The 25,306-nt window shown below is 39.2% G+C and overlaps 1 protein-coding gene and 1 long non-coding RNA gene across 5 annotated transcripts; both read right to left on the reverse strand.

The window, feature by feature from the left end:
• Positions 1 to 1,950: 1,950 nt before the first annotated feature.
• On the reverse strand, positions 1,951 to 3,757 carry LOC121980383. The gene is made up of 3 exons (XR_006111521.1): positions 3,615 to 3,757; positions 3,457 to 3,554; positions 1,951 to 2,167 (listed from the first exon to the last, which is right to left on the reverse strand). It is a non-coding gene; the product is annotated as an uncharacterized LOC121980383 (long non-coding RNA).
• A 19,245-nt stretch (positions 3,758 to 23,002) lies between these two features.
• Positions 23,003 to 24,763, reverse strand: LOC121980384. 4 transcript variants are annotated; one of them, XM_042532398.1, is made up of 3 exons: positions 24,472 to 24,763; positions 23,645 to 23,693; positions 23,003 to 23,578 (listed from the first exon to the last, which is right to left on the reverse strand). In XM_042532398.1, exons 2-3 carry the CDS (start codon positions 23,686 to 23,688, stop codon positions 23,194 to 23,196), a joined length of 429 nt encoding a protein of 142 aa, XP_042388332.1. In that variant the 5' UTR covers positions 23,689 to 23,693; positions 24,472 to 24,763; the 3' UTR covers positions 23,003 to 23,193. The 4 variants fall into 4 exon arrangements, with proteins under 4 accessions (XP_042388332.1, XP_042388331.1, XP_042388330.1 ...); XM_042532397.1 differs by having other exon boundaries at positions 23,645 to 23,701; XM_042532396.1 differs by having other exon boundaries at positions 23,003 to 23,693.
• Between the last annotated feature and the right edge of the window lie 543 nt (positions 24,764 to 25,306).

Raw genomic sequence — 25,306 nt, forward strand, 5'->3', positions numbered from 1 at the left:
TCTGTGTTTGTACAAATTTTTGTACAGGGGATTTACACAGAACAGAACTCCCAGCTCCCAACAGAAGGAACCTATATTGGGTTCTAAAGTCTTACTTAGATTAAACACTTTTTTAAGGCTTTCAGAAAAGATTAAATGTTTAAATTCTCTAAAAGACTTTGTTTAAATGTTTAAATTCTCTAAAAGGCTTTGTGCAGAAGTGGTTAATGATCCAATAACCAAGAAGGCATAGTGCCTCGCCATACCCTGAAAGCCGATTATTGAATTAGATATTTAATTGACAAACTAACAAGCTTGTGAAATTAATTAAGATAATTATTTTCAATGTTTGTCAATTTTTGGAAAACTCCATAATTTAGAAATTATTTTAAATTTCTTTTACTTGTTTTTATTAAATTAAGTTTTTTTTAAATCTCCATATTTTTTGATGTGATCAAAGGGGGAAATATGTACAAATTTAAAGGGAGTAGGGGGAGCTAGAATGGTAAGCCACACTCATATATAAATGCGTTTGTCAATGATCACTCCAAATATTGGAATATAAAAAAATTATTATTTAATTTACTAAATTCTTCAATTATATTTTTTTCCCTTGTTTTACTAATCTTTTAATTGTTTTCGTAAGTGTAGTTAGGAATACATTTAGCAGATGGATGGAGAGATTCTTTTAAAAAATCTTCAAAAGTGCATTTAGATCCAAAACTGAATGAAAGATATTCTATGAAAATAAATCTAGCTAATGATTTTCTTATTTTATTATCATAATATAAAAATAAACTAGAATCACTACTTTCGCTAGTAGAAAATCTAGATAAGCATAGTCAATTCCAAATTTCGTTAGGTGTTTTACTTTTATGTGTCGTTTCAATGGCCCATAGCTGCCGCTAGCTTGGAATTTGTAAGAAGCACTGCAGTGCTTATATTTTGCATACAATTCTCATGATAGAAAAGTGGCATTATCAAAATGTTTAGTAAAAATAAAATATTTTAAAGAAAGAACTTCTCGAACCATAGAAGTAATTACATCGATATTTGCTTGTGTTTCGGGTGTCGAAGTTAGATTCAAAAGTTACTTGGTCTCATCATCGGTGGAGTGAATGTTTGAATTCGCTATTTCCTTGCCCCTTTGAGATTGAGATGATCCTTCTTGCCCTCAGACTCCTTCTATTGTAGTCGAAACTTGGCAGAGAAAGTCAAAAGTGTAGAGAATTGGAGTCAAAAGCATGTAGAGATTGCGGAATTGAGAATGAGAGTAGAAAAGATGTGTATGAAAATAATGAAATGAGCTCTCTATTTATAGAATTTAGAGAATAACGGATACTAAATCATAGTCAGTGATAAAAAACGGTCAAATGATCTCAACCGTTGAAAAAAATATATTAAAATACTATTTTTTTCATCCCAAGGACTAGAACCAATTCCAACGATCATGAACTGCTGGTTAACTGTCAGTTCCAACGGTCCAAAACAAAAAAAAAATAAAAAATTGAACCGTAGTTTGAACCGACGATTAACTGCCTATGGGCGATTTTTAGAGGGGTTGAACTGGAACCGGCTTGACACCCTACTAGGTCGGTTATGGTTTTTGAACTAGAACCAGGTCAACAAGTACCCAGCCCATTAACCCGGTTTCGGGTCCGGGCCTGGTCCGGTTCGGACCCGACCCAGGGTTGGGCCTACTTGTGCATACTTACAAATACCCAACCTCCTACTATGGAATGGAGAAATGTTGATATATTGTCTTTAAATTGTCTAGTGTTATTTCTGCCTGACAATTTAACATTTTGAATCATTTATTTTTCTAATAATTTACTCATGCTACCCTTTTGGTTGTTATTGTATATACATGTAATAATTTACATATATATATATATATGTATATTAAATAGCCCACTCGGCTGTACTATAAACCAACACAGCGGAAAAATGATAAAGAAAGCTCATACGAACTAAAACAACACACTGCTAGTTGGCTAGACTTTATACAACAACCACAACAACACAAAATTCAACTCCACATAATAAACTCCAAAAGATAATCGAATTAATATAACACCAAATACAAAATACGAGTAAAGAATAAACGAAACCCGATGCAGTCTTCGGATGTGACGTAGGACTGGCAGTCAGGACTCTCCCAAGCATCCTTGATTCATCTACTTGCTACCTGGCGAAAGAAAAATCATTTTGTGGGGGTGGTGAGTGCTGGGACTCAGCGGGTAAAGGAAAGATAGTGCATGAACATAAAATACAAATAGAGAGCGAGCCAATAGTATACAGTCTCATAAGAGAAATAGCAGATACTAAAATAAAACCATAATATATGCTCATACTTGAAACCATATCCTAGGCTAGGTAATAGAAGATCAGGAGTAATACCGATCGACTGCTAAACTGTTCATCACTACGAAGGTACCATGTGAGGTAAAAACATTCTATCAATAAGTAAATTAGTATCTAAACACATACAACAGATATATATCTCAACATATGTAGGCATATCAACATAAGTAAGCAACAACAACAAAAGCTAGCAACAACAACATAAATAAACAACAACATCAGCAGATATAATAATAATAGCGTATGCACTGATGATCACTCCTGCCCACCCCTCTGCTTCATGACCCCTGTATGGTCGAGAGGCCGGGTTTGTGACAAACTGTACAACACTCCAGCTACCACTCTCTCGAGTGGCTGAATGGACAGTTGTATAGTAGCTAACTAGATACATCTGCGACGGGAGTCCCTGCTGGCCGCAACTGCAGCTTCCTTTACTCATGAGTGAGCGAGTGGGGGCACGACAGGACAAGCGACATCTACTCTAGGTACCACTCCCTCAAGTGGCTGAGCGTGCGACCCTGGTTAACGACTCTCTTGACCGCAAGGAAGAATTTATCGTTAACATGCATATAATGATATGATGCGCAAAATACCACAGTCATCATGTGCATATAAATAGGAATCAGGTATGATACATGAAGCCAACATGCTCAATACGTTACATAAATAAAGAACAATCAAAGCATACAAGGTTGATATCTAATATCTGCTAAATATCATAGATGGCAACAAGAGACTGTATGGATATACAAACGGCAAAGATTTGGGTGGAAGTATCAAGCATAGGACAAATTTATGAGTGGAGTCAAGGTAAAACAACCCTTATCCAAAAATAGCTCACGCACAAAGTTCCAAAGAACTAAAGAGAGTCAAAGTAAGAAGTACCCGTCTCAAATATAGCTCGAGTAAAATCCTATCTTCACGTCAAGCAGCTCGTCGTAAATCAAGGTCCTATAACAACGTATTTATGGTTTCAACTAATTCAAAGTACAACAATTAGCTAAATCTAAACTTCAACTTAATGAGGAAAAACCCTAATCAATAGATCATTAATTATCCTGATTAATGATTAGCTTCAAGTAATCCAAAATTATCGCCATATCACAAACTTACCCAATTTAGTATCAAGGTAGCACTAGAAGTGGCTTACAACCAACTGCGGCAATCTACAACTATCCTCCACCTCTCTCTTGTAAACCTAACAACCCAAACTACAAATCCATTAATTAGTCTTCTAATCCGAAATCAAGCCTGAATTTTAGCAACCTTACCCCAACAGATCTGAAACCCTTCGATGATGAAATCCGAAACTGCTGTGGAACAAGTGGAGCTCTAGATCTAGGGCCGACACAATCAAGAGGCGATGCCCAATAGAGATCTGGCGCAATTGGGAATAACGAGACAGCTGGCCGACCCTGGTTGACCTCAGTTGCGGCTGATGGTATCAGCTAGGGACCACACTGGCGACAGCAGTAGGTGGCGTGGCATCGGGCCTCGGTGATCGGCGGCAAAGCAGGGTTGTGAGAGAGGCAACGGTGGTGGAGACAGCTGGGCCACGACAGAAAGTGATGGAGAGGCGTCGTGTTGGCCGCTGGCTACCGACGGTGGTGCGATGTCTCTGGTGCTCGCGCGAGGGAGAAAGGCCGGCGGCCGTGGTGCTCGTGTGAGGAGAGAGCCGGCGGTTGTGGCTCAAGAGGGAATAAGATCGGCGATGGGTTGGGGAGAAAGGGAAAATCGGCGGATCGAAGCTTGGGCAGAGGGAAGGCCATAATCGGGTCCTGCGGCATCTGCGACAGCGCGAGGAAACTCGGAGAGGGACCACTTCTCGCTCGTGACTGAAGATGGCGGATCGACGTCGGCGTCGATCGTGCGGAAGAGAGGGAGAAAGAGGAGTCGGCACGGGAGGGAGAGGGATTCAGCGAAGGTGATGGCTAGGGCACGAGAAAAATTTAAAAGGTTAGTTTATAACTTAGGTCTTTTTAATTAAGGACTAATTTATTTTCTCAATCAACTCCCTTAACTCCCTCATAAGGATTATTCTAAACCGATTTTCTTACAACCCAATAATTAATCCCTTTAAAATATCATATGAGTTTCGAAAAATTCCTAAAATTTTTTTAAAAATTCCAGAAAAATTCAATAAAATTATTTCTCAAATAATCTTTTTATTTAATTAATATTTGGGTGTTGTATTTTGCGGTTATTATTATCATTGTTATCTCACACATTTTACACTGACCAGAAATCTCGTCTCACAACTTTTGTTGAGAGAGATCAATTATCCTGGGAAGATTCTGCTTGGCAAGACCACACAGGTAGTAGATAACATTCAAATGATTCTTCCAGAGATGATCCAAATGGAATAAGACAGTTAACTGTGGATTTAGGTGTTGAACCTCCCTTCGACTCAGAATCCGTAGAAGTTTTATTTTAGGTTATTTAGGAAAACAAGTCCAAACAGTTGGGAAATTGGAGGATGACAGAGAAGATTCTATACCACTTGAGAAATTGGAGGAAGATATTTATCATTCTGTTATAAGGAATATCCTCAAGGAACAAAAACATTTAAGTAGGGATGATATGGTCAACTCAAGGGGAGATAAGACTAGCTGAGTTTTTTATGCTTGGGGAGTTTGTTGCATACCTCTTGAGAGAGTCAAAGCAGAATGATTCTTCCATTAGCTTCCGATGCCTTGCAAATTCATCATCAAGGTCAATTACTCCAGCTACTACTATTAGTGGATTTGGTCCAAGTGACTGTGATGGAATTAATATTTCTTTTGGTCGACATGCTGTGCATCAGGAATGCCATTATAGGTATATGTTGTCTTTAAAACAAATGTAAGCTAACAACACACCCTCCCTTTCTTTGACTTGTTATTTAATTAATCATAGTTCATATCTGGAATTACATTTTCTATTTGGATTTTAAAATTACGTTTTATTTATCTTTTGAAATAATGTTTTTTTTAAGAAATTTAAACTTTATGACAATATGATTCACCTTATCCAAATTAACAGGCATCTGGACCTTTTCTATTGGAAAGAAATAGAGAGATTGGCCAAATACATTAATGATCCATTTTTCTGACATCTGCTTTCAACATTATCTTGTTCATTGGGAAATTGTAGCTAATGTAATAAAAATGATTTAAGAGAGTTGGATACTAATAGTCATAGCATTTCATAGAGTCGGACCACCTATGTAGTCAGCCTCAAATAATTGGACTAACACTATTTGGTATGTGATCTTGTCCGTTAGTGCATACAAATAAACTTTCAATTGCAAGTTGCATTTTGTATACTTGCAAGTGTTCAGTTTCACTGTAAAGACTTGTATATAATCTACCTTAATGACCTCTTCACACTTTTCTCTTTGGTTACCTCCAGCATTCAAAAATTAGCTAGTGGATTTTTTTTTTCAAGATTTTCAATTGTCTCTATATACCTATCCATGTTTTTTTCCCCTAGTTTGGTGATGTGCTAACCATTTTAACTTGCAGAAGACCTTAACTTTCGATTTTCTTGCCTATAAAACTGTTTTGATGGTCAAAAAAATTATAATCCTTCTGATAGATTGCCAGGAATGCATTCAAGTGTACAAATATCTTTCAAACTGCATATGTAAAATATAATTTGTGGCATGATCGTCTCTTATGCAGCCTTCACATTTTAGCATTTCTCCTCTACTCATTTAGTAAAATCAATATTGGGTTTTATTATCTGTTGTAATTTTAGGTACAATGGACAATTTGGCTTTGAAAAAAATTCAAATTGTGCATCTATTTTATGTTATTTCTGTTGTTCAGGTATGTTCAAGTTTTGTTAGCCCTTTTGGTGATATATGCAAGAAGATGGCTGAATCTCTGCTTGTGAGACAGTACTTTGTTTCCAACTTCACTAATGAACTTTGCCAGCCAAAGGATATCATACGCAGACTTACATTTCCTTATCTGCATAGATGTGCACTACTTGGGAATATTCTGAGCTCTTCTACATTAGCCCCATCATTCAATAGTCACACCCTGAAAAGATCGTATCTTTGTTCAAAAGATGCTGAGTTAGACAGTGATAATCACCTCAAAGTAGAGCTTACTGGAGAAGGGGAATTGGAGGACATGCTCGAGATTTGTTCATTGGAAGTGATCCTTAAGGATGAGATTGGGCATGCATTAGCTTTGAGATGGTGTGAGCACTTCCTGAAGGAGTTTAGGGATAGTAGGTATAGAGGCATTTTAGCTTCCACTCCTGCTGTTCCCTTTAAGCTGATGGAGCATCCTCTCATTTATCAGGATTTACTACAGAAGTTCTTGTACTTTGCAATAACACAGGCACGTTAATGATTACAAACTGTTAATTTACTAAGGTTATTTTTATAGTCATTCCTGCTTTTGAGTTGGTTTGTCTTTCTTGTCTCTTTAGCTTCATTGTCTGATTCATCTGCAGTGAACAATAATCTTTCTGCAAAGGTCTGCTCGTCAGACCTTCTGGCCATCTCCTTATTTGGGTGTTTGGGGAAGAGGTAATTGTGCTTACTGTGACACCTCTAATATTCACTAAGAAATTTTGTTCTGCTGCAGCAATTTGATATCTCAGTATTGGTTTTATGTTAATATCTTGTGTGGCTTTTATATAATCGCTCCTTGGGATGTTTGTTAGAATATATAGTTTAGACCCATATGTAATGTTGAACTACTAATTATTATTATGTTTTTTTATAAGTAAAAGTTGTATATCATGTGTCAAAATATACAAAATGAGGCTTTAGAGGTTGCTCATGTCTAATGAAGTATGAGTAGACGCCTAAAGGCTTGTATACATGAAGTTGCATGCTCCAATATATTCTTTCTACGTCTAACTATCCCTCATCTAAAAAATTATGATTTCGTGCCCTCCATACATAGTGTATTATTGATGACAAGGCCAAGTGATGGGCCTTTGTCAACGTCATGCTACCACGGTAATGTTGGCCAAAAGCTCAAAGCATCCGATGATAGGTCTGTTGGATCGAGAAATTCGCTAGAGGGGGGTGAATAGCGATTTAAAAAAAAACGTATCGAGAGTAAGCAACGGAAGAGAAAAAGAATAACGCTAACACAATCCGATTTACTTGGTTCGGAGCGTTTGTTGACTCCTACTCCAAGGCACACACTCGTCGAGTGCTTTCGTTGGACAATCACTAGCAGTTCGTAAAAATGTTACAAGTGTAAGTACAGGAACTTTTAAAATGAATACCGATAATAGAATAAAGGAAAAAAGAAATTCTTAGCAGCATGTTGTCGGAGAAGCTTCACAGCGTCGCAGGAGCACAACATGGCAGAGCAAGCGTTGGATGACGTTGTAGTTGTTGTGTTGAAGCTCTGGAGAAGACATCCTTATATAGGAGGCTCTGGGCGCCCGGATCCCTTCCGGGCGCTTGGACTATGACGTAGCCCAGCCAACCAGAGTGCTCTATGTTGCGATGTCGCTTCGGGATAAAATTTGCATTCCGGGCGCCTGATCCCTTCCGGGCGCCCGAACCTCTATTTTCCAGCTATCTGCAAGAAAACGTTAGTCCGAGGCGAAATGCAAATTATACTACCCGCAAAACAAAGTGTTAGCACAGTTATATAAGGAACGAGTAGTAATTAGATTCCGTCTCACCGAGACCGGAATCTAGTCAAGATCTCAACTTAGAGTTCCAAAATGGTTCTACGTTGGATCAGCGCCTAAGTTCCCTTTCTAGGAACGCGTCCTCACAGTCACTCCCCTCCAGCGACTTACCTTAACTTACCTGTCAGACATCCGGTCAAGCCTTCGACCCGTCTGGACTTCGTGTCAGACGTCCGGTCAGCCCTTCGACCCGTTTGGACTTCATGTCAGCTATCCGATCGGCCCGTCAACCTAGCTGGGCTTCATGCCAGGCATCCGGTCACCCCGTCGACCTGTCTGGACTTCGTGCCAGCTATCTGGTCAGTCCGTCGACCTAACTGGGCTTCTCCTGCACACTTAGTCAAAGCATTAGATCACAATAAAACTAACTTAACCTACTTTGTCATTCATCAAAACCCGAGTTAGATCGTTAGTGCTAACCGCAGCAACAATCTTCCTCTTTTTGATGCAATGACAACCTAGTTAAGTTAATGACAAATATGCAATAAATAAGCATTTACAAGCAATGATGTTAAGTTAGTCTTGTTTTATTTTTGGTAATTTTCGTTACTAACTAACTTAAACCACCTAATCCTCCCCTTTTGATATTCATCAAAAAAAAAAAAGAACATAGGATAGATAAAAATAAGCGGTTAAGAAGATAACGTAACAAAGAATCCGAACTAAAATCAGATTGACTTGGGGGAGTAGAAAATTTTGCTTTAAAAGTTTAAGTTTTCAAAATAACTAAGTTTTGAAAAATAACTAACTTAGATTGAAAATCAACTTAAATTGTAAAATAAGCTTGCAAATGGAAGACAAAATTAAAGAACAATTTTCAAACATAAGTTGTATAGAGGCTAATTTTCAAAACGTAAGATAAACAAACCAATTTTAAAAATTTTAAAGCTAAGTTTGTAACATCCAAAAAGCTAATTTTTAAACTTATAGTAAAAGTTTATATAAATAAATTTGTATAAAATTTATCTTTGGATTATAAAAGGTAAGTTTACAAATTCTGATTTTCAAAGTTAACAAAATCCAATTTCTAATTTTCAAAATTAAGTTTGTAAAATTCAATTTTCAAAAACTTAGTTTATAAAGGTTAATTTTTTCAAAAGTGGATGTAAAAAAAAATTTAAAGCTAATTTTACAAACTATTTTCAATAAAAGAAATTTGAATTAATTCTCCCCTAAATCTGATATAAAAAAGTGTTTAGCCAATTAGTTACTTACTGACTATCAGAGAATAACAGCTTTCACTTGGTTAGTCAGGTTAAGTCAATTGTAATCAGTTAGTGTTTGACTAAACTAAATAACTTAACCTGATTGATATGTGTTTTGTATTTAGCGCCCAAACTTGTGTTGATGCACTGAAATAAGCATCTTAAGTCTGTTGGTGCAACTTTAGGTCAAGGTTGACCTAGTTGACTTGACTCGAGTTGACCTGACTCGAGTTGTATTTTGATGTTTGACGAGAATAGAAAAGTTCTATTCTGATGTTTGACGAGAATAGAAAAGTTCTATTCTGATGTTTGACAGAATACAAACTTGGGAGATTGTGGGTGCAATCTTTGGTCAAGGTTGACCTGGTTGACCCGAGGTGAGTCGACTTGATTCGGGAAATCCTGGTGAGTGAAGCCAGGTGAAAGTCCTGGTGAGTGAAGCCAGGCAAGGGAAAGTCCTGGTGAGTGAAGCCAGACAGTTGGAAAGTCCTGGTGAGTGAAGCCAGGCAAGAGAAATCCAGATAGGTCAAGATTGACCAGACATCTGGTGAAAAGTCCAAGTATGGAGACTTGGCACGGAAAAGTCCAAGCAGGGAGCTTGGCACGGGAAAAGTCCAAGTATGGAGACTTGGCACGGAAAAGTCCAAGTATGGAAACTTGGCATGGGAAGTCGGAGAGGGCTTGGGAGCTCGTTCTCCGAACTGTGGTCAGAGAGGGCTCGGCAGCTCGTTCTCTGGACCGGATGGAGTCGGAGAGGGCTCGGTAGCTCGTTCTCCGGACTAGGTCAGAGAGGGCTCGGTAGCTCGTTCTCTGGACCGGATGAAGTCGGAGAGGGCTCGGTAGCTCGTTCTCCAGACTAGGTCAGAGAGGGCTCGGTAGCTCGTTCTCTGGACCGGACATGGGAAGTCGGAGAGGGCTCGGTAGCTCGTTCTCCGGACTAGGTCTGAGAGGGCTCGGTAGCTCGTTCTCAGGACCAGGTAGGGTTTAGGGCTAGGAGCTCTAAACCTGGATCGGTCTGGTGACCGATCCAGTGATACGCTGGTTGACTGATCGGTCTGGTGACCGATCAGTAACCAAACAGTGTGTTTCTATGAATTACCTGATCGGTCTGGTGACCGATCAGTAATCATACAGAAGCGAAGAAGATCGGGAGAAGAAAGAGGGGGATCGGTCTGTGGACCGATCCACCTGAGTCCTGATCGGTCCACAGACCGATCAGAGAGTTCGGCAACTCTCTGTGAAGCGTGCTGATCGGTCTGGGGACCGATCAGCATAGGTCCTGATCGGTCCCCAAGACCGATCAGAGAAGGTCTGGACCGATCAGGGTGGAGCCTGATCGGTCCAGCTCTAGCCGTTGAGTCACAACGGCTAGCTTTCTGCTGTATCCTCTGCCCTCTTCGCAGGTTCGCAGGTTCAGGGATATAAAGGGGTCGAGTGCCTCTACAGGGGGGGCCTCTCTTTTCTTTCTGATCTTACTGCAATCAGAGCTTTGCTGAGCTCTCATTTTCCTGAAGCTTCGTGGAAGCTTCCTTCGGCTGGTTCCTGCTGTTGTAGGTGTTTCGTGAAGTTGCTGCTTCATCCAGTCGACGAGAAGGCAAGCTGTGTTTTTACATTCTTACTGCCTTTGTATTGTGCTGTATCTTTGTACTCCTATCTTGCTGTTGCAAGAAGTTTGTGGCGAGATTTCTCCACCCAGAAGGAGTTTCTATTAGCCGGTTTTCCGGGGTCTCATCCATCGACGGATTGATAGGCTTCGCCCACCTTACGGACACGCCGAGGAGTAGGAGTATCATCTCCGAACCTCGTTACATCATCGTGTTTGAGGTTTGATCTTCTCCACTTTCGTTTCTACATTGTATTTCCGCTGCGCTAACCTAAATTGTAGGAAGAAACGTGAATTTAGGGTCGGCTATTCACACCCCCCCTCTCTAGCCGCGTCCGAAGGTCCTAACAAGTGGTATCAGAGCGAGGTTGCTCTTCGACGGATTAACACCCGGGGGAGCACTAGCTAGAGAATGGATCTACTTGGAGAAGACATCACGATTCCACCCTTCTACGATCGCGACGACTTCGCGTATTGGAAAGTAAGAATGAAGTATTTTCTTATGACTAACCTAGTGAATTGGAATTGTGTACGAGTAGGTTTTACTCCTCCGGTGGATAAAAAGGGAGAACCTCTCGAGAAGAAGAAGTGGACGAAGGAACAAATCCACCAATCCACAATTAACGACGAGGTAACGAAAATCCTTGAACTTTCATTACCTAATGATCTCTTGTGTAAGATAGGTGGATACAACGATGCCAAGGAGTTGTGGAACAACTTGGCTAAGTTCCATGAGGAGAGCTCCAATTCAAGTCATGAAGAGGAGTCAAGTGAGCCAAGTAGCTCACATCATGGAGGTATGGAATTAGAAGTTGAGGGCTACTCAACATCTAAGGAAGAAGAGGAGGAGAGTTCTTCATCAAGATTGGTGCAAGAAGAAGCCTCTACCTCCGGAAGGGATGAAGAAGAGAGCGTATATCCATCCTCAACCCTAGGTAACTCAAGCAACTTAATTTCAAATAAATTACATATAATGTGTTTTGAGTGTAGGGAATATGGGCATTACAAGAGTAAATGTCCAAAGAGGATTAGGAAGACTCCACCGGCACCAAAGGTCAAGGAAGCCGGAGTCCCGATACGCAAGGGCAAGGAGCACGTGGTGTGCTTCCAATGCAAGCAAAGGGGACATTATAGGAGCCAATGTCCGAGGGGGAGGCAACCTCACAAGGACAAGAGACCAAGCACATCTATAGGGGGAGCTAAGGCAAACCCTAAGGTACCCTTTAAGGCACATTACTGCAATTCTAATAAGAAACATGCTAGTAGCTTTATTGCAATTGCCAATGATGATAAGCATGATAACCATAGAAACCGATACATGTGCTTAGGTGCCAAACATGTTAGTCTAGGTAAGGATAATACTAGAAATGCCAACCCTAGAATTAACTCATCTAAGGTTAAGGAAAACCTAGATAGGAATCCCAAAACAACTAGACATATGCCTAGGAATACCTCAAAGAAAAATGACAAATTAAAACTTGAGGTATTAGAGAAGGAAAATCAAGTCTTGAGGTCAAGACTTGACACCTTAGAAAAAACTCTTAAGAATTTGGAGAAGTCAACTCTAGGGTCTAAGGGTCAAAAGCAAAAGCCCAAGGACATGAGAGGTTTGAGTCACAAACCTAAGTCTCAAGTGGTCAAGCCCACTTACCATAATGTTCCATTCGATTATGGAACAAGACCTAGGGCTAGGAAGACCATCACCAAGGTCACAAGGGGAGTCACCCCTAGAGTTGATCTTGATGAGTCCCAAATGACCAAGGCTTTAAAGCCTAGGAGGGTCATTAGGAGGGTTGCTAGGGAAGTCATCCCTAGTGAATATTTAGTGAACCCAATGAGCTCAAATAGGTTTTGGGTTCCTAGGAGCGTGATTCCTTCACGCTAGATGGTTTAGGGTGTGCCAACCTTAATTGGATAGGTAGTTAACCTAATCATGGCAAAAGGTGACATTTTAGGAAGTTTCAAGGTATAACCAAGTCTTGAAAATGAAATTAAAAATTATTCCTAAGGTGATTAGGATGTGCCAACCACATTTGAGGAATTTTCTAGGGTCAATCTAATTGGCACATAGTGATCTAAAAATCTTTAGTATATGATTTTAGGTCTATTACACTTAGGAATATATAATTTATGGCAAAATGATCAAAATTATCAAAAATGGCAGCTAAAGCTAGAATTAGGTATTTTCTATACCTTTATATGTTATTTGCCATATATTGTTTGTCATATGCCATGTCATGACATCATATCTAATTTACTATCATTTGAAATGTCATGATAATGCTTAGGTTAGTTATATGTCATGCCTTATTTAAGTTTCATACTTTATACCATGACATCATGACATTGACACATGTTTCCACTTATGATATTATTTTATGTCATGTCATCATCTCTTGCATGTATGATCAATTAAATTGATTTAAGGATAAAAACACAATTTGATATGGAGATCAAATTGTTGTTTAGAAAATGCATGAGAACTTAGCTTAAGATGACCTAAATCCATATCTCACATCAAAATTGACTTGGATGTGTTTGATACACCTTAGATGTGTGTGAGATATTAGGATTATGAGTTAGGATCAAGGTGCATAGCTCTTGTATCTAGATGAGCCTAATTCTAAATTGAGGATCATAGGGAAAACTTGTGTACACGTCATGTACATTTAGCCCTAAGATTGTGATCCTAAATTGAATGGTTTAAAATCATTTCAAAATTGATTTGAAAAACCTTGATGAAGCTTTTCTAGTGATAGCATTCATCATTGAGCAAGTTGATACAAAGATGGATTAACTTTGAACTATTTCAAAGTCTTTCGAACTTTGTATCAAGATTTAAAAATGGAAGTTATTTTCATAGAAAACTATTTTTCCATGATAATATATGTTATGAGGAATGTATCCTCAAAGTTTTACAATTTTTGGAATTTTCTGTGATTTTTTTTTAGGGGTTTCTGAATTTCGGGAGAAAAATCAGAAATTCCTATCAGAGCTTTGTAGACCGATCAGAGGGTATGCTGATCGGTCCAGGGAGGTCTGGATCGGTCACTGGACTGATCCAGGGAAGTGTGGATCGGTCTAGTGACCGATCCAGTAAAGGGCTGAGCGTGCCAAAATGCTGATTTTCGACTGATTGTCTGAAATTTCAACTGGAAGTTAGTATTTTAGACTTCTAAAGGATTGAACCTCTCCAAGACGTTGTTGGTGCAATGGTCAAGGGGGAGTTGACTTTTAGGGGGAGTTTTTACTCGTCAAGATTTCTGAGGATGAGTGATATGAGATTATCACTAAGTTGATTGTTGACTTTAGTATCAAGGGGGAAATTAAGGGTTTCAATGAAAGGTATGAGACTTTCATTAGGAAGAAACTCTTGACCTTGATTCACTCTTTTTGATGTGTGTCAAAAAGGGGGAGAATGGGAGAATGTCCAAAGGATGTTCAAGGAAGAACATTGGAAAACTTAAGTTAGGTTATCGGGTTAACCTAACTTGATTATGGTTTTTGTCAAACATCAAAAAGGGGGAGATTGTTGGTACAACCTTAGGTCAAGGTTGACCTGACTCGAGTTGACCTGACTCGAGTTGTATTTTGATGTTTGACGAGAATAGAAAAGTTCTATTCTGATGTTTGACGAGAGTAGAAAAGTTGTATTCTGATGTTTGACAGAATACAAACTTGGGAGATTGTGGGTGCAATCTTTGGTCAAGGTTGACCTGGTTGACCCGAGGTGAGTCGACCTGATTCGGGAAATCCTGGTGAGTGAAGCCAGGTGAAAGTCCTGGTGAGTGAAGCCAGGCAAGGGAAAGTCCTGGTGAGTGAAGCCAGGCAGTTGGAAAGTCCTGGTGAGTGAAGCCAGGCAAGAGAAATCCAGATAGGTCAAGATTGACCAGACATCTGGTGAAAAGTCCAAGTATGGAGACTTGGCACGGAAAAGTCCAAGCAGGGAGCTTGGCACGGGAAAAGTGCAAGTATGGAGACTTGCCACGGAAAAGTCCAAGTATGGAAACTTGGCATGGGAAGTCGGAGAGGGCTTGGGAGCTCGTTCTCCGAACTGTGGTCAGAGAGGGCTCGACAGCTCGTTCTTTGGACCGGATGGAGTTGGAGAGGGCTCGGTAGCTCGTTCTCCGGACTAGGTCAGAGAGGGCTCGGTAGCTCGTTCTCTGGACCGAATGAAGTCGGAGAGGGCTCGGTAGCTCGTTCTCCAGACTAGGTCAGAGAGGGCTTGGTAGCTCGTTCTCTGGACCAGACATGGGAAGTCGGAGAGGGCTCGGTAGCTCGTTCTCCGGACTAGGTCTGAGAGGGCTCGGTAGCTCGTTCTCAGGACCAGGTAGGGTTTAGGGCTGGGAGCTCTAAACCTGGATTTGTCTGGTGACCGATCCAGTGATACGCTGGTTGACTGATCAGTAACCAAACAGTGTGTTTCTGTGAATTACCTGATCGGTCTGGTGACCGATCAGTAATCATACAGAAGCGAAGAAGATCGGGAGAAGAAAGAGGGGGATCGGTCTGTGGACCGATCCACCTGAGTCCTGATCGGTCAACAGACCGATCAGAGAGTTCGGCAACTCTCTGTGAAGCGTGCTGATCGGTCTGTGGACCGATCAGCATAGGTCCTGATCGGTCCCCAAGACCGATCAGAGAAGGTCTGGACCGATCAGGGTGGAGCCTGATCAGTCCAGCTCTAGCCGTTGAGTCACAACGGCTAGCTTTCTGCTGTATCCTCTGCCCTCTTCGCAGGTTCGCAGGTTCAGGGATATAAAGAGGTCGAGTGCCTCTACAGTAAAAGTAGCCTCTATTTTTTTTTTATCTTACTGCAATCAGAGCTTTGCTGAGCTCTCATTTTCCTGAAGCTTCGTGGAAGCTTCCTTCGGCTGGTTCCTACTGTTGTAGGTGTTTCGTGAAGTTGTTGCTTCATCCAGTCGACGAGAAGGCAAGCTGTGTTTTTACATTCTTACTGCTTTTGTATTGTGCTGTATCTTTGTACTCCTATCTTGCTGTTGCAAGAAGTTTGTGGCGAGGTTTCTCCACCCAGAAGAAGTTTCTATTAGCCGGTTTTCCGGGGTCTCATCCACCAACGGATTGATAGACTTCGTCCACCTTACGGACACGCCGAGGAGTAGGAGTATCATCTCCGAACCTCGTTACATCATCGTGTTTGAGGTTTGATCTTCTCCACTTTCGTTTCTACATTGTATTTCCGCTGCGCTAACCTAAATTGTAGGAAGAAACGTGAATTTGGGGTCGGCTATTCACACCCCCCTCTCTAGCCGCGTTCGAAGGTCCTAACAAAGTCTAGGCAATCTGCCTCTGCATCTCACCCCTTTCTAAGTTTAGAAATACACAAATAGGTTAGCCCTAATATGTTGGTGAGATGCTCAAACCTTAGATCTATAGGAGCATGTTGTCTAAGGGATTGATATATTCTAAGGCTAAAGTTGATTTCCGAAAATTCTAAAAATGAGAAATTTTGAAAACATAAAGTTTTATCCTAGAATTTAAAAGCGCCATTTTTTAAAACAATTTTGAAATTAAAGAACCCTAGTCTATTAAATACATTCCTAACTTCCGACGTAGATTGCTAAACTCACTTTCAGGGAGGGGTTTGATAAATATGTCAACTAAATTTGACTGGGACTCAATGTATTTGAGTTCAATATCTCCTTTAGTAATATGATCCCTGATAAAGTGGTGCCTAATTTTAATGTGTTTTGTTCTTGAATGATGTATAGGATTTTTTGTTAAATTAATTGAGCTAATATTATCAATTAATACTTTTACATTTGTGAGGTGTAAATTAAAATCTTTTAAGGTGTGCATCATCCATAGTAGTTGTGCGACACTCTCCTATAGCTATATACTCTGACTCAATTGTGGATAGAGCAACACAGTGTTGCTTTCTACTAAACCAGCTGACAAGTGATGGACCTAGTAATTGACATCCACCACTTGTGCTTTTCCGGTCTAATTTACACACAGCGTAATCTGAGTCACAATAGCCTATATTAACTCAAAATTGTTAGTTCTAGGATACCAAATTCCTACATTTGACGTTCCTTTAAGGTATATAAAGATTCTTTTAACTTGAGTCAAATGAGATTCTTTAGCACAAGTTTGGTATCTAGCACACATACTAACTGCAAATAAAATATCGGGTCGACTTGTAGTTAAGTATAGTAGGCTACCTATGGCACTCTTATAGTATTTTAAGTCAATTGATTTTCCATTGGGGTCGTCATCTAAGATTGTGTTAACTACCATAGGTGTCTTTATTTCTTTAGTATTTTCATCCCAAATATTTTTAGTAACTCTTTGGTATATTTTTGTTGATAAATGTAATTACCCTCATTTATTTGTTTGATTTGTAGTCCTAAAAAATAAGTTAATTTTCCTACTAGACTCATTTCAAATTCTTGTTCCATTAGATTTGTAAATTCTTCTAGGAATTCTGAGTTGGTTGAACCAAAGATTATGTCATCTATATAGATTTGGACTATAAAAATATCCTCTTTTATTGTTTTAACAAATATCGATTTGACCTTGGTTAAACCCTTTTGATGTTAGGAAAGAGGTTAACCTTTCATACTATGCCCTAGGTGCCTGCTTAAGTCCATATAAGGCTTTCTTTAGCTTAAAAACATAGTCAGGGTGATCTAGACTTTCAAATCCAAGTGGTTGTCCTACATAGACTCCTTTTATTAGTCCATTTAAAAAGATAGATTTGACATCCATTTAATACAGCCTGAATCCTTTATGGGCTGCATAACTGAGTAATATTCTAATGGACTCTAATCTAGCAACTGGGGTATAAGTTTCATCTTAGTCAAGCCCTTCTACTTGACTAAACCCCTTAGCAACTAGCCTACCTTTGTTTCTAGTGATTTCCCCAGTTTCGCTTAATTTATTTCTAAACACCCATTTTGTTTCTATTATCTTTTTATTTTTGGGTGGTGGTACTAAGTCCTAAACTTCATTTCTTTCAAATTGAGCTAGTTCCTCTTGCATAGCGATGACCCAGTCTGGGTCAAGTAAAAATTCAGCTATGGTTTTGGGTTCGATCTTTGAAATCAAATATATTTGACTTAGGTTTTTAAAGGATGATCTAGTCTGAACCCTTAGATCTGGATCACCAATTATTTGGTCAATTTGATGATTTGGGTTGACTCTGATGGTTCTAGGAGGTTGATTTTCTTGAGGTTCTTCTTCCTCTTCGTGATTTAAATATTGATTGGTTCCTTCTTGATTGCTGTTGCCTTGAATAAACTCAATTGGCTGAAGTTGGGTTTGTTTTAGGTTTTGTTTGGATTCCTCAAATTTTACATTGGTGGTTTCTTCAATTCTTAATGTAACCTTATTGTATATTCTATAACCCCTACTATTTAGTGAATATCCTACAAAAATTTTATTTTCTATTTTAGACATGAACTTTCCTAAGTGTTCTCTTGTGTTTAGTATGAAGGCAGGACACCCAAATATTTTAAAGTATTTTATATTGGGTTGTTTATTATAATATATTTCGAAGAAGGTTTTGTTATGTGTTTTATTTAGTGTTGTTCTATTTTGCACATAACAGGTTGTACTAACAGCTTCTGCCCAAAAGTATTTAGGTAGATTATATTCATTTAGCATTGTCCTAGAGGCTTCAAGTAGAGTTCTATTTTTTCTTTCTACAATTTCATTTTGTTGAGGTGTTTTAGGACACAAAAATTCGTGATGATATCTGTTTTCAAGACAAAATTTATTAAAGTTATGATTTTTAAATTCTCCCCCATTGTCACTTTTGATCTTTTTAATTTTAAGGTCTTTTTCATTTTCAATTTGCTTGCAAAAGTTTGTAAAGATTTCAAAAGTTTCATCCTTATTTTTTAAAAATTTTACCCAGGTGAACCTAGAATAGTCGTCTATTATTACTAGACAATATAAACTTCCATTTATTGATTTGATCCCATAGGAGTCAAATAAGTCTAAGTGTAGAAGTTTTAGTATTGAGTTTGTTTGAGATTGATTAGTTGGTTTGTGAGTAGATTTTGTTTGTTTTCCTTGTTGACATGCATTACATATTGTTGAATCTAAGTTAGATAATTTTGGAAATCTTCTAACTAGTCCTTTTAATTTGCTTATATTTCTGAAATTTGTGTGTGACATTCTTCTATGTTATAACCAAGTTTCTTTTTTTTGTGTTAAATAACACTTAATTGAAGAAGTGGTTAAGTTAATTGCATAGATGTTATCTTTTCTAAACTCTTTTAGATTTATTGAAGGGTTATCTAAGTGCTTGATTAAGCATTCCGAAGACAAAAACGTAACCTTATATCAAGTGTCACACAATTGACTAATACTAAGAAAATTATACTTGAAATTTTCAACAAATAAAACATTTGTAATAATAAAGTTAATTTTAAGTTCAATGTTACCTATGCCAATTACCTTGAGTTTGCCGTTGTTTCCAAAAGCAACTATTCCTAAGCTTTTATAGGTGAGTTGGGTGAATTTGGTGTGATCTCCAATCATATGTTTGGAGCAACCATTGTCCAAGATCCACTTGGTTTCCCTCTTCGGGTCCTTCGGAAACGAGTACGGACTCGTGGCTCGATTCGGGTTCGGACCCGTCTTCCGATTCGTCCTCCGATTCTTCTTCGCGAGCCATCAACGCGAGGTGGCTTTGATGCTTCTAATCTTCGACGTCCGATTCTTCTGAGGATGAGTCGCCCCAAGTTGCTTTGAGAGCCTTCTTCTTGGTTGTTTTTGACTTGTCACTCTTCAATTTTGGACACTCGTTCTTGTAGTGGCCCTTCTTATTGCACCCGAAGCAAATCACGTTCCTTGGTTCAGTCGGGGAGTTGATCTTCTGCAAGTCCCTTTTGTTGAAGTTCTTCTTTCTCCTGGTGAACATCTTCCTTACCAGGTTCACCAGGTACTCTTCATCTTCAGAATCTTGGTCGGACTCATCTTCAGGTTCAGGCTTGGTTTTTGTCCTTTCCTTGGAGGAACCTGCAAACAAAGCGATACCTTTCTCGGTTCTGGCGTTAGTCTGCTCGTGTAATTCAAGTTCGCAAAATAACTCGTCTAATTTTAATTTAGAAAAGTTCTTTGAAATCTTGTAGGCATCCACGATGGATGCCCACAATGTATTTCGCGGAAACGCATTTAAGGCATACCTGATTAAGTCGCGATTCTCCATCTGGTGGCCTATCGCGTGAAGTCCGTTGAGGATGTTTTTGATCCTCGCATGAAGTTGACTTGCCGTTTCTCCTTCCTGCATTTTAATATTAAATAATTTATTTAGAAAGAGATCATGCTTAGTTACCTTGGTGTCACTCATTCCTTCGTGTAGTTCGACCAACTTGTCCTATTACTCCTTCGTATTTTGGTGTGGACCCACTCGGTTCAGCTCTTCCCTCGTCAGCCTGCATCGTAGTGTATTGAGAGCTTTGAAGTTCGTCGAGACTTTCTTTTTCATGTCCAGAGTCCACTGTTCTGGGTCCAGTGGATTTCCGGAGTTGTCGACTGGTGCCTTGTAGCCTCTGGTGACGCTGAACCACTGGTCGAAGTCAGTCTTTAAGTAGACCTCCATTCAGTTCTTCCAGTAGGGAAAGTCATCCCCGTTGAATAGAGGAGGACAGACTATGTTGAAGCCTTCGATCTGAGACATTTTTACCTTACACACACAAAAAACAAGAGATCCCAAGACTTGGTCTTGGATTAGTAGTGCGGTATTTAAAATAAAAGGTATCTAAAACTCAATTAGTGTTGCACCAATTCAGATTAATTGCTACGAGAAAATTTTCAAAACGGTAACGATACCAGTTTGGATTTTAACATAAAACTAAAAACCAAAAGAAAATTAAAAAAGAATTTCACCCCCTTTTCTGATTGGTGGTTGCACCAAATCAGAGCGGTACCTGCTCTGATACCATTTGTTGGATCGAGAAATTCGCTAGAGGGGGTGAATAGCGATTTAAAAAAAACGTATCGAGAGTAAGCAGCGAAAAAGAAAAAGAACAACGCTAGCACAATCTGATTTACTTGGTTCGGAGTCTTTGTCGACTCCTACTCCAAGGCTCGCACTCGTCGAGTGCTTTCGTTGGAAAATCACTAGTAGTTAGAAAAAATGTTACAAGTGTAAGTACAAGAACTTTTAAAATGAATACCGACAACAGAATAAAGGAAAAAGAAATTCGTAGCAGCACGTTGTCGAAGAAGCTTCGCAGCGTCGCAGGAGCACAACACGGTAGAACAAGCGTTGGATGGTGTTGTAGTTGTTGTGTTGAAGCTCTGGAGAAGACCTCCTTATATAGGAGGCTCCGAGTGCCAGGATCCCTTTCGGGCGCCTAGACTGTGAGGTAGCCCAGCCAACCAGAGCGCTCCACGTTGCGACGTCGCTTCGGGATAAAACTTGCATTCTGGGCACCCGAATCCCTTCCGGGTGCCTGGACCGTTCGGGCGCTCGGATCCCTTCCGAGCGCCCGGAGCTCCATTTTCTAGCTACCTATAAGAAAATGTTAGTCCAAGGCGAAATGCAAATTATACTATCCTGCAAAACAAAGTGTAGCACAGTTATATAAGGAACGAGTAGTAATTAGATTCCATCTCATCGAGACCGGAATCTAGTCAAGATCTCAACATAGAGTTCCGAAATAGTTCTAAGTTGGATCGGCACCTAAGTTCCCTTCCCGAGAATGCGTCCTCACAGTCACTCCCCTCCAGTGACTTACCTTAACTTACTTGTCAGACGTCCGGTCAGCCCTTCGACCCATCTGGACTTCGTGTCAAACGTCTGGTCAGCCCTTCGACCTGTCTGGACTTCGTGCCAGCTATCCGATTGGCCCGTCAACCTAGCTAGGCTTCATGCTAGACCTCCGATCATCCCATCAATCTGTCTGGACTTCATGTTAACTATCCGGTCGACCCATCGACCTAGCTGGGTTTTTCCTGCACACTTGGTCAAAGCGTTAGATCACAATAAAACTAACTTAACCTACTTTGTCATTTATCAAAACCTGAATTAGATCGTTAGTGCTAACCTGCAACAACAAGGTCAACATCTTTGAATGCATGTTGAGCCAGCCTCAAATCCTCCACCATAGCTCTACAATACGGGGAATTGGAAGAATAGATGCTCCAGTGTCTTAAGCATCTTCCTACAAAAAGTGCATTGTCGGTTCTCCTAATAACATGTCTTTCTCTAGTGGGAAGCCTCCGCAGTGCCAACATCCAAAAAATGATTGCGTGACTTGGCTACAAATAAGTCTTCCACACCATTCGAGCCCACGACGTCCCGGGACTAATTATTATTATTTTGTTCATATATATGGTTGTAGCTGATCTATTTTTCAAGCGATGATATTTTTTTGATACTTTTAGTTTGGTTTAGAGTAAGTCGAGTCTTGGTGTTGAGATTGCTTCCTCTTCCATTTGAGGAGACTGCAATTTCGATGAGGCTGCAGGAACTCCCCTCCTATTCCATTCTTTTCCTTGTCTACATAACCTCCTTATCTCTTATGCAACATCTTTTGTTTCCATTATTAAAATAACCATTTTCCAGTAGCTACACCAAAGTTTCTTATTCATCTCTCTCGCTCGCTCGCTGTTGATCGCACCAAGTTATTATTAATCAAGAGAGTAGAATCTTCTTCATATAAAATTGACTTGGATCATTGGATGTAATTAAGGTCGCAATTGAATCTTATATATGGAATAGAAAGTTACAATAACATAATAAGAACCTAGTGGTATTTTGTAAATAAGTAAAAAATTTATGGTGAAGATTGATACGACTTTATTAATGCTCCCTCCCTATAAGTTTCTACCCATTGAAATGTCTCGAGTGGAAACCTTTGTTATCTGAGTAAGGAACGCTATGCAGCTCTTACATATTTGGTGAATAATGCTTTGTTCTCTTCGATGTATTTCATTTAGAAAAATGGATTTGATCCTTCAAGTTACTTCTTCTCGCTTCATTAGTTCTTTGATAATTATAATTTGGTTTGCACAGTTTGGTACAAGAACTAATTTTTGTCTTTTAATTGGCACAAGGTGGCATTTTTTTGAATTTGCCTGATGCCACCCACGATCTGTAGAAAACCGCTCGAACTAGAAACAGTTGGTTCATTTGTAAATCATTCTTAATCACAAGTCAAATGAGGAAGCACAAAAGCAGCAACACAAATCTAAGCTACATTACAAGTTTAAGCAAATATTTATGAATGTCATTGTAAGTTTTTCATTTCAGCCAAAAAAAACATGATAAAATCAAGCACTTGGACAAGAGTCATTGACAAAAATAAGAAAGAAAGAAGACTAGAGTTTATATGGGTAACTTTTGTTGTCCTTGAAAAAAACGGAGAAAAACAAAAACTGATAAGCATACCTTGTTCTTCCAAATAGACATCAGTTTGGTTTCTTTGCATCATCATCTTGAATGTGGACCTTGTCAACTTTGTCCCCTTCCATGACTCTCTTTAATTCTTCTTGATACCCTTGTATGAATCCTGTTAGTGCATCTCTGTATGCCGATGCACGAGTCATATATATGCGCTGCAGAGCAGGCCTTAAAGTCTTCATTCCACCTCTAGCTGCAATAGCAAGGTCTTCCAACATTGAAGGCTCTTTCTTGTCAGCTGAAGTAGCATCTCGGCGAAGATTGCCGTCATCATCTGTGTTCTTTTTGTAGTCATTCGGCCTAAGATCAGGGCCGATGTCCCGCACCCAGCTGGCAGCATAAATCCTTGATGCTTCCTTCAAAATATACCAGCGCTCTATCCATCTGAGCTTCCTACGCTTCTTGATATGTGGAGGATCAGGAAGAGAGGAAGGGAAAGCAATTTCTTTCAGATCATACCTTACATAATCATACAATTTTCGACTGACCACCTTCAGCTTCATCCTATCTGCAGCTCTATCAATTCAAATTAACATGATCAAGATAGTCCTGGATTAATGTGAAGGCAAAATGCCCACCATAGCTAGACCTTGCATCAATTATAATACGATAAAAACAAACAAAAATCTAAAATATAATCTCATTTATCCTTGTCTAAGTTAAGAATATCACCGAATTTTGTTAACAAGATCAATGAGCTCTACTTTAATCAGCCAGAGAACCATAAAATTCCAATTCTTGTCCCACAAATAGATGAGGCTATAGTAAGAGATCGAGCCAAAAGGCGTAGTAAGATCCATATAGCTGAGTTGTTGTCATCCCACAAATAGATGTTAGTAGTTAATCAGATTAAGAATTCGTAAAACCCGGCAGTAGCATGCTTTCAACGTCTTAAAGTTTGGATTAGACTAGAAGGTTCAACCTGGAATCAGACACAAATCTGATTCGCCCAAAAAGCCAGAAATGTGGAGAATTGCTCAAATCCATTTCAATAGAGAAAATGAAAAAACTGACTAAACTACAGGAATGACCTTGTTGAGCAACGAGAAATAACTTCTTATAGTGTTGGTCATTGGAAGTTTGATTTGGGGTAATCGAAACATTAATCCCGGTAATACTACAGGAATGACCTTCTGTTGGGGATGTTGGATGAAAGAGACCAAGAAGTATTAGAACTTAGCTAACTTCAAGTTGCAATAAGATGAGATCTAGGAAGAACATTTGACAATGAATTTCAACCTATAGGTAAACTCCATACAGAGCATTGACATAATCGAAGGCCTTACCGAGGATATTAACACCCTTTCACGGTCATCGGAGAAGACAGCTTTTCGAGAAGATGAAGGGTATGTCTTTGCTCGAGGTGCCTGCAAAGGAGCGGTGGCAGTCGAGTATGTTGGAGAAGAAGGGTTCGACACCCGACTGAGTCGATCGCAGTCTCGCAGCGACCAGCTTGGTTTCCGATCTGTGTGAGGACGAAACGGCCGGCGAGACTTTCGTTCTGTGTGAGAAGGTGGGCGGAAATGAGACGAACAGAAGCGAGATCGGATGGAATTGGGACTTGGGAGAGAGTACGAGGGTTTTGGATTTTTATTATAATATTTTTTTATATTATCCCCATCTTACCACCTAATTAATATATATGTTATATAAAAAATATTTTTTTTTAAAAGTGTTTCAATATAAATTTTCTTCTTAAATTATACTTTTTATCTGATATTATAAGTTGTGACCATTTTAGATAGTTTTAGTTAAAATTATTTTGATATAGAATTATATTAATTAAAAATACTATATAATATGAAATAGTTTAGATATAAAATATTACAATTTAGACTAATTTTACTAATCTAAAATTACATAAAACTGCTTCTTCATCAACATTAATACTACAATCATCCTAATTGAAAAGAGAAAATCTCTTTTGAATTTTGCGCTATATTTTGATATTTTTAGCCAAAAACCAAGAAGGCCCTTTTTAAAATATATATATAAACACCATCATCCTACATTTCATCCTAAAAATAATTTATGGGAGGGGCTATTTACACTCCACCCATTACTAAACAAATCCTAATTTTTTTTCTAAAAATACCCTTAGATGAAAAATCTAAAATGCCC

The sequence above is a fragment of the Zingiber officinale genome, chromosome 5A (assembly GCF_018446385.1).
Source record: "Zingiber officinale cultivar Zhangliang chromosome 5A, Zo_v1.1, whole genome shotgun sequence".
NCBI lineage: Eukaryota > Viridiplantae > Streptophyta > Magnoliopsida > Zingiberales > Zingiberaceae > Zingiber > Zingiber officinale.

Coding starts and splice junctions, on each gene's coding strand:
- LOC121980384 (XM_042532396.1), bottom strand. CDS start 23,688: ATGAAGCTGAAGGTGGTCAGTCGAAAATTGTATGATTATGTAAGGTAT.